Here is a 12,242-nt window from a genome sequence, read left to right as displayed (position 1 = left end):
AATTTTACTGTGTACAGAACTGTACAAAAAGTACTCAAAATTTTCTAAAAAAGTACAAATCCGAGAGAGCACATTTCTTAGTCAAATTATTCAAATTTCAACTGATTTTTCAAAGCATACAATTGTTTTGCTTTGGTTTAATGATGCATTTCCAGTTCTATTTACAATAAGGAATTATTGTAAATATTTATCATCTTGAAACTGTATTAAATTGCTATCCCCAAAATGCATAGTTCTGAATTAAGAATAATATTTACTCAGCATGGTACTTTACCTGATGCTAGATGTCATTTAAAATAAATTTATTTTATGTATTATCAACCTTAGAGAATGGACCAAGTAGGGCACAAATTCATTTTTCTGAACCTGAAGCTTCAAGCAGAAGTATCCAAGTAAATAGCAAAATTCCTTTGAAAGTTCCACCTCTGGGGACAAGGTGTTAATACTGTAACATATACAGCTCTATGATATAGTCAGTCCAAGAGAGGCAAACTGAGTCTGAGGAGCCGTGAACATGGAGATACTGGATCTCCTGGAACTATAGATAACACATGACCTGAGGAACATTAAGAGTGAGAGAGAGAGAAACTGGAAGACATGGCCTGGATTCTGCACACAGTCACACAGTTTGTATCATGGACTTGGGCTTTCTTTTGAGCCTTGCCCCCAAGATTTCCAACCCAACTAACTGAGGATATTTACCAGGAAAGCATAGCTGTGTTTAAAAATAAAAGTCAGGATGGGCATGGTGGTTCATGCCTGTAATCTCAGTACTTTGGGAGGCTGAAGCTGGAGGTTGAGCCCAGGAATTAGAGACAAACCTGGACAACATGGCAAGATCTCGTTTCCATTTTAAAAAACAACAAAACAAACAAACAAAACCCAACCAGCCAACCAAATGACAGCAACAAAAGGCCAATTTAAAATAGAATTCACTTTATAAAAATCACCCTAACCAAATTTGATAAAAACTGAGGTTCCCATCTATTCCAAAATAAAATAATACCTGCACACACCAGAACAGCAAAAACACCATCAAAGGAAATTTCTGCATACACAGTTCCTACTGCCGAGAATATCCTTTTTCAACAAACAGACAAAAACTGAAAATTAGTGACACGGCAGAAGTGAGAACCTGGGGAGAGCAGTCAGAGAATAGTAACAAAGCCCTGCCAAGGGAGGTAAAGCCATTACATCATTATGAAAGAGATTTAAAGACATGACAGATCAAATAATTATTCATATCAGGAAGCTATATCCACACAATTACGCTTGAACAACCTATGATGAGAACGCCATATGGCACACCTTCTGGATAAACAGTAAGAGACAAGTGTGTCTTAAACACAATTCTTCCTGATGAGCATTCTGACACTAAGGACTTGTGTGTGCTAAAGTCTGGTGTGTGCCAAGGATTTACGTACTTGGCAAGTAGGAATAGGCAATGCCTAAATTCCCAAAGTAGCCTTCACAACCAGTTACTTACAAGCATTGGTTGACTCAAGGGCCTATTTCTCCACCTGCTCCCAAACTGGAGGTCATCAGTACTTTCCATTTTTTTCCCCCACAACCAGAGATATGCATCAGGTCTCCTTGGCTACTATACGATGGTGAAAAATATTTACTTAAGTTAAATCATACTGACCACAAGGAATCTAAAACCAGGATTCAAAGTGGCAAGGCCTGTGGTCTGTGTGTCTAAACATCTGGAAGGCAGGTTGCTGCTGGTGTTAACTGTCCTCTGAGGTTAGTTCAATCAGAGCCTTGCTTGCCCCCATCATTTCCTTGCTGTGTGTCTTTGGGGAAGTTACCTAACCCCTTTAAGGCTAATTTGCAGAATGCAAGAAACTACATGCATGCTTAGTAATGAGGTAAAATGTTTAGTAGCATGTGAAAAATGGTGGCTATTTTTATGGAAACCACAGGCATGTAAATGAGAGCGTTCCTGAATTGATTTACTGAAACACTGAGGTAACACATTTGTAAATTAGTTACATTTAACCATTCCACAAGTATATATACTTTAAAACATCACATTATACATAAGAAATACATACAATTTTATCTGCCAATTAAACAATAAATAAATGAAAGAAAAAAGGGGGAAAAATTCCCTGAATATACTACTACACTCCCAGATAAGCAACTCAAATTGGCAAGTTGGCAATTCTCAAATTATTTTATACATCTAGTACAATGGTAATCAACATTCCAATGGGATGGTTTTTTGAAACAGACAGAATAATTTTAAAATTCATATGGATAAGTAATAGGCAAGAAGACCCATGAAAGTTTTGAAGGAAAAAACTGTGCATTATATAATATTTTAAAGAAATATTCTAAATCTACAATAATTAAAAAGGTATGATAATGGATCAAGAGCAAACAGATGATAATGGATCAAGAACAAATAGATCAAGAACAGATCAATAAGACAGAAGAGAATGTCTCCAAAGAGACACAAGTTCATATGAATTTAATGTTTAAAGAAGGTTATTCAAATCAGTGAAACAATACAAATTGAGGATACTTTTTAACTATAAATCTGTACCTCATAACTAAATTAATACATCTGGATTTTAAAGTTTTATCATTAAAAATAAAACCTCAAGAAGAGTAGCTAAGATGTTTGGGGATTGATGAGGGAATTTCTTTGCATAGAATCCAAACAACAAAAAGTAGTTTTCAAAAAGGTAATGCAGCTAAACCTATCGAAAATCAGAAACTAAATTCAAGGAGAAATGAGAAAAAAGGAAAACATATTTGTAGCACGTGGCAAGAGGTCAATCTTCTTTTTTTTATTTTCTTTTTTTTGAGATGGAGTCTTGCACTGTCGCCTGGGCAGGAGTGCAAGTGGCACGATCTTGGCTCACTGCAACCTCTGTCTCTAGGGTTCAAGCAATTCTCCTGCCTTAGTCTCCCACGTAGCTGGGATTGCAGGCAGCCACCACCATGCCCAGCTAACTTTTATATTTTTAGTAGAGACAGGGTTTCACCATGTTGGCCAGGCTGGTCTCAAACTCCTGATCTTGTGATTTGCCCGCCTCGGCAAACACTTCCCAAAGTGTTGGAATTAGAGGCGTGAGCCACCGCACCCTGCCCGAGGTCAATCATCTTAACTAAAATTACCTAAGGATCAATTTAAAAATGAACAATAGGAAAATGGGCAAAGCACACAAATATGCGATCTTCAGAAATACAAACAAACAGTAATCATGAACATGTCAAAACTCACAAGTCACTAAAAAATGAAATAAACTTGATAACATCTTTTGCTTATTAAGCTGTTTTAAGGCTTTTAACATTTTAAATAATTAAAAATAAATAGAAAACCTTTAAAGGTTTTTGTCATGTTGATGTTATTACAAACAATGTTGGAATAGGCATCCTTGAATAGAAATCTTCGTTTGTATATCATCATTTCTTTAGGATGATTTACTATGTATCACTCAGGGTTCAGCAGAAAAACAGAAAGTACAGCCATTATTTTAACAGAGAGAATTTAATATAGGGAACTGGTTAAACAGATGTCTAAGTCTGTAAATGCTAAAAGGGAGCTCTGAGGTTAGCAGAGATATTAAATGTATGAAACTAGCTCCCTAGAATTGGGGAACAAAGGCAAGAGATTGGATTATTAGAAACTAGACACTCAAGAGGTCCCTTGCTGAGAGCTGAGATGGTTTGTTCACAAGGAGAAAAGCGGAATGTTCATTAAAAAGACATTCTGAAAAGGAAAAGGAAATGCCTGGCATTCCTTCTCCATCTCCCCTTCAACTTAAAACAAACAGCTCTATGTGCTTCAGAAAAATAATCCAAATAGATACATAAAAAGTATGAGAATTTTGCCACCATAAATACTAAGGCGCACCAAAATTCTGCAGTGCTTTGGAAAGTAGGTTAAAAAGTACATATGATATAAAATATGAGCTTTGTAGTGGCCATCATTATCCTGAGTAAAAGAAAAACAAAATACTCTAGGAATTAAGACAAAAAATAGAAAATCAAATTATACTAAAAAAACTTCCATTGTAAAAATCAATTGAAGTCAATTTGACATTTAAGTGATGGGTTGGTTGGTTGGTTGGTTGGTTGACTGAAAGCAACAATTTTATTTATGTTTCAGGATGTATGATTGTGTGGCCTGACAATCTCAGAAAGTAAAAGCAAAGAAATTGAAAGACACGGAAAGAACTAGGCCAGGACCAGCACTGGCCTTAATAGCCAGTTCACTGATGGTGAGGTTCCAAATCTTTAGAAGCCCTAATATATTTTACATAGTTTGACAGCATAAAGCAGGAAGAACTGACTGAAAAATATGTGTTAGCAGACTTGCTGACTACTTTCACCAAATAATAATTAACTGTCAAGTGGCAAAATAAAGGAGCAAAGCCAATAGCTTTACTATCTATGCAGCACCAAATAACTCAAAACCAGATGGGTATACACGTACAGAACAGCTGAAAGCTAAATTCGCTATTTTCCGTGAAACTCCGACAGCCCCACAAATGGCATTTAGCTCCATAGTAAACCATCCTCTAGGTCAGCAGGAAGCTCATTATGGGCTGACAGTCCAGGAGACAAGCACTTTTCAGGGAGCTACCATAGTAATTTCCTGTGTGAAAAGCTCACTGCTGTTCTTGCATTCCTCAGGGTGCATTTCTTCTCATCTCAGAGGATGTTTCTCTTCCACAGGAAGAGGAAGGAACCAGTTGTTACTGGATGTGTGGGCTGAGAGCTGTTGGGCATTTTCAGCGTGCCTCGGTCTCAGCTGTGGGAACTGGGGATGCAGCTTAGATTTCCAGGCCTGGGACAGTCGATATTACTGCAGTAGTCTCGGGCGTCACAGTTTAGAAATACACTATCTCAGGAAGTTGGAAGGCAGAAATAATACCTGGAACACCTCCAGTTCCCAGAAACGTGCTAATTTTCTAAAGGAAATTCTAAAAAGTATTTACTGGGCTCCCAAATAGCATGATTTATAAATCCTTTTGTAAAATTTCCTTTTTTTTTTTTTTCTGTCTTCACATTTTGTATGGCAAAGTTCAAGTCCTAAATCACGTTTGTCAATAGAAATAAGGACAAGTTTCACTGCATGAAGTATTCTTTAACTAGGACTATTTTAAAAAACTTAAAGAGCATCAAATTTTTGGTAAATTCATTAATATGTTTTCTTTCCCTGTGACTTTGAAACTTAAAGAGAAAGAAGGTCAAATTAGTATACTTGTCAGTATATCTTCATTAAAAAATTGGGACTTAGTGATTATTACTATTTTTATTAAAAAGCATATTTTATTTGAAGGGTGAAAGAAGCCTCTGGTTTTCATTGTCAATCTTTTATTACAGGGATACTGTTAGTAAACTTTGCAGCTATCCAGATTATCTATCTTGAAAAAAAAAAAAAAAAGCCATGTTGCTTTAACAAACTAAAACACTTTAGCATTTTAGTAGTTTTATTTATTTTTTTACAATCCCAAAGCAATTTTTTTTTTAAAGGTCAGCCATCACATTCACAACTGTTAGCAGTTTTTATAACATATGGGTCATGATGTACTTCAAAAGCAAGGATCCAACTGATTTGCAAATAGTCTCTTTCCAGTCTCTAATATTTTCTCTCCTATCTCTATTTTAAAGATTGTATCTGAAAAAATGTAAATGTGCTTTCTATTTCTAAATGGCAAGAGATCTTTGAAAATGTTGTGTTTTTCCTCATTTATTTGTTAGTTATCATGTATATTCTGTTTTTTAACTGTCTTTGACAATTTAATTACCTCACTTAATTTCAAAGGGGAATGTTTTTAAATTGTTTCTCAAACCTTATAAAAATTCCTCTTTTACTCCAATTAAGCATCTTAGGGTATAACATTTAACTTTTTGTGTTACCGGATAAAAAATTACTGTATCCACTTGACATATTTACTATCATTTGCAGTTAAGATAAAAAGTCTCTTAACTCTTAAAAGGAAGATATATTGAGGGAGGTACCAGAGACCTGGATCCTATAAATGCCTAAGTTCATTTCCTTTCATACCCTTAGAGCAGGGACAGGAGAAACATACCGCAGAGCCACTAAACCAGCACTTAAAGATACCATACAAATGTCTGTTTCCTAATGCTTAGGAAGCAGCCACAAAGTTATAGATAAATACACCTAGTTTCAGAAGTCATATGCACTAAACTGCCAAATCCAATGCCACCATACAAACTGTTGCAAAGTTTAAAAACTTTACATTGCATATGACCATTTTACACTTTCAAAGTTGTAAGTTTTAGTTTTAAGACATTGAAGTTCACATACAGTGTGTTCTTTTAGTCTTTCCAAATCTTTGCTTATATAAGCAGTTAGGAACTGAAATAACTCTGAACTAGTTACGCAATGTTGTCTAGTAACCAGGATGAACTGTTGCCACAACATTCATGGAAATATTCTCTCTGTATCTGCAAGTTTATTCTTTGTGTGTCCATATATTTTGTCAGCACATTAATATTTTTCAGGTAGTATATACCATATGACAATCTCCAAGTAAGTGTATAACCTTTTTCTTCCTAAAAGTAGGCTGATGCAAAAAAAACTTTCTGAAAGAGAATCCAATGTACTTTGCTAAAAAATAAAAATCCAAATGACATCTAGGAAGGGGTGTGCTTCCTAAAGTCATGGAAATAGCAGAGTATCTCTTGCACTGATTCAGCTGATCACTTTTCTGATCCTAGAACAGAATACAGGAAAACCATGATTCTTTTTCTCTCATCAGCCCCTCTGCCAAAATGATGCAGAGCCAGGAGATATTCTCAGCTATCCTGAGATTACTCAAGGCTACGTCTTACTGTCCCTGGGGAAAGGAGATAGGGAATCCCACAGCTGACATTCACCCTGTCAGGAAATCCTCTTGGCTCTGCCTTCAAAATACACCCAGAATCCAATTGCTTATCACCACCTCTTCTGCTACCTTCCTGGGTCAAGCCAGTATTGCCTCCCGTCTGAGTATTTCACTAGCTTCCTAATGAGTCTCCTTGTCTACCCCCATCAACATCCCCAACCTGTTTTCTTACAGCAGGCAGAGTGAACCTGTTAAGATACAAGTCATATCATGTCCCTCCCTCTGTAGGAAACCCCCCAGTGGCTCCTATGTCACCTGCAATCTGGCCTTCTATCACTGCTCCCACTCTCCTGGAGAGCCCTTCCCACATAGCCATACGACTTGCTCCCTTCACTCCTTCAGCTCTTTACTCACATGCCACCTGTCACGTGACTCTTGTCCTAGCCATACTAGCTAAAATTGCAGCCCTCTCCTATCTTTTCCTCTCTGACTTCAGTGCCTTTTTCACCTTTGTGTTCCCTATACTATATACAGTTTATTTTTTAGATCTGTGAATTGCATTTCTCTGACTGGAATATAGAATGTAGGCTTCTCTGGAGCAGGTATTTTTCTTTCCTTCACATTCTCTAAAGCCAAGAATAGTGAGTTAATAAATACTTATTCACAGACCGATGTGTGTGAGTAGGCATCCTTCCTGGATCCCACCACATCTGCTGTCAATTGATTTAGGCAACTTAAAGACTCTAAACTAGACTGATGCATTTTTATTACCATGGTTCATATATGTTTGATTTCTTCTGAAGCAACTACTTATACCTTGCTTTCGCTCCAGGCACGTTGGCTCATGCCTATAATCTCAGCACTTTGGGAGGCCGAGGTGGGCGGATCACTTGAGGTCAGGAGTTCGAGACCAGCTTGGCCAACATGGTGAAACCCTGTCTCTACTAAAAAATACAAAAATTAGCTGGGCGTGATGGCAGGTGCCTGTAATCCCAACTGCTCAGGAAGCTGAGGCAGAAGAATCACTTGAACCCGAGAGGCGGAGGTTGCAGTGAGCCGAGATAGCACCACTGCACTTCAGCCTGGGTGACAGAGTGAGAGGCCTTGTCTCAAAAAAGAAAAAAAAAGAAAAAAGAAAAAAGAACTGGTCAAAGGTTTTCTTCTAGAGAAGTCCTCTAGCTTACTTCAGCCCATTAATGATCTCTTCTGAATACCGCCCAATAACAATCTTTCATCGACATTTATGTATACTTGACGTCTAATGTTCTCAAACCAACATTGATTTCTTCTTACTCAGTTAGTTCTGTCCAGCTAGATTGTTTGTTTCTTGAGGTCAGGCAGCCAGCTTGGTATCTCCCTCAGCATCTCATGTAATGCCTTCATGCAGGGCAGTTTTAACTATTTTGACTGATAGAACATCAAAAGACTGTAGACCTTGGATTTTTTTCTATAACATAACTGCATGTTTATCGTAAATTAATTTGACTTGAAAGAAATAATATCCCTAATTCTAAAGAAATGCATACACATATTCTGCATTATGTTCATATTAAGCACAGTTGCCAGGATGAAGATGAGAACACTGTGTCAACTCTGAGAAGAGTCCAGTATTTTGGCAATCAAAGGAACAACAGCAAGATTATCAACTTCATTTTGTTCATTTGTAAGACAATAAAATTAATACATCAGAATTTAAGAATTTTCCTAAAGATAAAAAAGTAATAATCCTAGAGTCTTTTAAGATAAATTTTATTTACAGTTGGTTTAAAACTTTTTTTTTTTTTTTTTTTTTTTTTTGAGATGGAGTCTCACTCTGTTGCCCAGGCTGGAGTGCAGTGGCACAATCTCGGCTCACTGCAACCTCCACCTCCCGGGTTCAAGCAGTTCTCCTGCCTCAGCCTCTCAAGTAGCTGGAATTATAGGCACACACCACCAGGCCCAGTTAATTTTTGTATTTTTAGTAGAGACAGTGTTTTGTCACGTTGGCCAGGCTAGTCCGGAACCCCGGACCTCAGGTGATGCACCTGCCTTGGCCTTCCAAACGGCTAGGATTACAGGTGTAAGGCACTGTGCCCAGCCAGTTTAAAACTCTTTATATTAGGATACAGGAAACAAATTCTTATCTTGCTTGTCTTTTTAGAAGAGAGGAGTGGGACATCCCATGTAGCCACACCACACGTCAATGCTAATGATAAATGCCCTAGCATAATTTTGATAGAATCCTGGTCTAGTTCTAACTACGAAATGAAAACATTAAAAGACTCAAATGGAATCTTGAACTAAATAATCTTTAGAAAATTAGTACATAATTGACAGTATAATCAGAATAAAGAGTCAGGAATTTGAGAACAACAATTTAAAACTATGTTTATATGGCCACCAGTATATTCCTTTACAGAAACTTTTTTTTTTTTTACAATAAAGCTTTAAAAATAGAGATTAGTAACAGCTTATTTTGATCCACAAATATTGTGTCAAATTTCCTGCTTGACATTAGAGACACAAGTGCAAGCCACAAAGATACCACCTGTTAAAGACTGTATGCCACAATTTCTTCTCTGTAGTGAGAAGACATCAGAGCACAGACATTGGTACACGTGGGTCTACAAATCTTCCTGAATATAATATTAAATCAAGTGAAAGTAGAAATAGAGGCCATTTCTTACACCATAACAAACTTCTTTTATGCTACTAAGAAATTTGACAAATTAAGGTTTAAAGAGACATCTTTTTCATGTCCTATCTTGATGAAATGAATATTTAAGGAAATGTCCAGTCTACAAAAACCAAACAATCAACCCTCAAAAGAAACAGTAACTACAATAACAAAAATTACCTTTAAACACTACTTTTTTTGGCTTCCAGTATTTCTCCAGGTTTTTAAATTACAATCACATGCAAAGTACACACCCAAAATATTGAATGCAATTGTGCTTCATGCCAAAGCAGAAAAAAATCCCCTTTACAATTATGTCTGATTTGTTGTGCAGAAACAAAAGAGAAACCGTCAATGTAGGGAGGAGACTATAATTAAGGCTTATTTACCACTATATTAATGGAAAGATGAATAGTTGAAAAAGTAATTTTATTTTAGTTTTCTAACCAATTATCTATCATTGAACTAAAAGAAAGAGATACATATTGAAAATTTAAAGAAAAGTCCTTTGGAGATACTCTTTTAAAAGTCTAACTGCTTTATGAGCATCTATGTCTTCAGAAGGCACTATTAAAATAAAGTCCTTATACCTTGCTTGGCAGCATGCAGGTATCTTCCAGATTATAATCTATCTAGATGGGAGTTTATTAGCATAATCTCAAACCAATTTACAGCAAACAAGACTTTGTTTTCTTGTGTTTTATTTTTGTTTGTTTGCTGGATTTTCATATACTATCAAGTATACAATTCAAAGTAACAGTGGAGTCTTCCTTTTAATGCTTATATATTGGGTGAAACCATGTGAAGTCATTGATATTAGACTGTTTTTGCCTACAAAATGACAATTTCATATAATTCAACCTAATATTATCCTTTGTGGATAATAATTTTATTCTTCCATTTTATTATTCTGTTTTGTAGCACAGCTATTAAATGTCATGTTCGTTATACAGAATTGTCTTCTCAACATTCCACATACCCCATATATTCCTTGAGTTATGGTCCTGTAGCATAAATGTATACTATAATAGATACATACAATCTACAATAGATATGTACAATCTATACTACTAGGGACATCATGTTGTCCCTTGCTAGGAGGCAGTTATGCCCACCTCAATAGCACCGTCTGTCAAAACTGTCTGGATTCCTCACGTAATGAGGCTTTGCAAAACTTGAAGAGTACTGGCAGGGACAGTGAGTCTCAAAAGGTGGATCAAATATTTTTAATGATCTATGATATTTTCTAGGCCAGGAATGTGGAATTTTAGTCTACTGACTACCTCACAAAGAGGCAGCACATCTCATAAACCTCCTATCTTTTTGCTCCTTCTTGCTACAGAGGGAAAAAACTAACTCATCAGATTTTGTAAATTTCTACAACATGCATTTGGAGTAATTCATTGAACATAAATGTATTGAAGACCTACTATAAGCCAAGTACTGTGGCAAGTTGTACACATCCCATTAATTTTTAATTTCTTAAATCATTAATGTAGCAATGCTGCTAGAGTTATAAACATGAATACTGTAAGCAACAAGACCACAGACTGGTTTGAAGTCCTAGTGGTCACCAGTGATTCTTGGAATTCCCTTTAACAATCAGCCCATTAGTTACCCTCACTTGGTTTTTGTCACTGAAGCTCCTAGTGAGAGATCTAGGAGTCTTCTCTGCTGTGGGATTAACAATGAAAGGACCCTTGAATAATTAGAATGCTTTCTGGTACAAGATAGACTCAAAATGGACTAGTCTTCAGTAGAATTCCTCTATAATAAATACTATTCTTGAGATCTATTAGAGAATTTGTAATATCATAATGTCAGGGTTTTATTTTGGCTACAAATTAAAAATGTACCCCAAATATTTAACTAAACTGACATCATAGCAGCAGTGTCATCAAAGACCACACCATTCTTCCCATTTGTTCTTACAATTAGTTTTGCACTGACTGGCAGGATCAACTGTGGCATTGGAAAGAGTAAGCAGAATCCTAAATGGAAAGGCTAAAATTCTTAATCTTTGAAGATTTTGAAAACACTGAATCAATAAATTTTATATATGTAATTTCTATAAACAAAATTGCAAGTAGTAGAAATACTTAATTTATGGATAATCCATCAAAAGAGATTAACAAGGGCAGTGCTGTTTTTCTTACAGCTTCTAATGAGAAGACTAGAAGTAAGTTTAGCACCTCCGAAGGACAAATAACACAACAGGGAATCAGCTCTGCAACAGCATGTGAAATGTCACCTGGGTGGCATCTTAATACATGAGACAGTGGGTATGGATTAGACTGAGCTTGGGGACCTCAAAGTAAAAGCTTTCCTGGAAGTTGGTGCTGCTCCCCCTTGTGGTAAACTATTTAGATGCATTGTAAATATGACTACAAAGTTCTTCCTATACTAAAATGTTAGGCTACATAGCCCACGTTTTATCTCCTCCCCCCACATTTTTGAAGGAAAATGGATTATGCCAAATGATTAAATGCCACTTAAGTGTCAAAAAAACCCCAACTTACTGTGGTAGAATCAAAAGAAAGTATATCCACAACAGGGGGAGTAGAGATCTGCAAATCGATTACCTCAAGCTTTGGATTAATCTGTGTATATACATAAAAAAAAAATTATGAGATTTTCATACCATAAGAAACCAAATGCTATTTGTAAAAACCTAGAGGGCATTTTCTAATATATTCTAAAATTAAAATATATTGGTATATTTATTACTATGGATGACAAAATTTTAAGCAAAATGTTAGCCTACCAATTCT

At 36.1% G+C, this 12,242-nt stretch overlaps 1 protein-coding gene across 8 annotated transcripts in view; it reads right to left on the bottom strand.

The window, feature by feature from the left end:
- LOC105483756 (POC1 centriolar protein B) overlaps window positions 1-12,242 on the bottom strand; it is a 100,360-nt gene that overhangs the window by 26,698 nt on the left and 61,420 nt on the right. For 6 of the 8 annotated variants that reach the window (XR_011608988.1, XR_011608989.1, XM_071071325.1 and 3 more), the window contains one exon: window positions 11,991-12,071. The exons of the other annotated variants lie outside the window; for them this stretch is intronic. Coding sequence is in view for 4 of the 6 variants with exons in the window: in XM_071071325.1 (XP_070927426.1) it covers window positions 11,991-12,071 (81 nt within the window). In the remaining 2 variants the exon portion in view is untranslated. The remainder of the gene's footprint in view (window positions 1-11,990; window positions 12,072-12,242) is intronic. 8 annotated transcript variants of the gene reach the window in all.

This window comes from Macaca nemestrina, chromosome 10, assembly GCF_043159975.1.
Source record: "Macaca nemestrina isolate mMacNem1 chromosome 10, mMacNem.hap1, whole genome shotgun sequence".
Classification (NCBI taxonomy): domain Eukaryota; kingdom Metazoa; phylum Chordata; class Mammalia; order Primates; family Cercopithecidae; genus Macaca; species Macaca nemestrina.
This window is presented reverse-complemented; position numbering and strand designations above follow the sequence as displayed.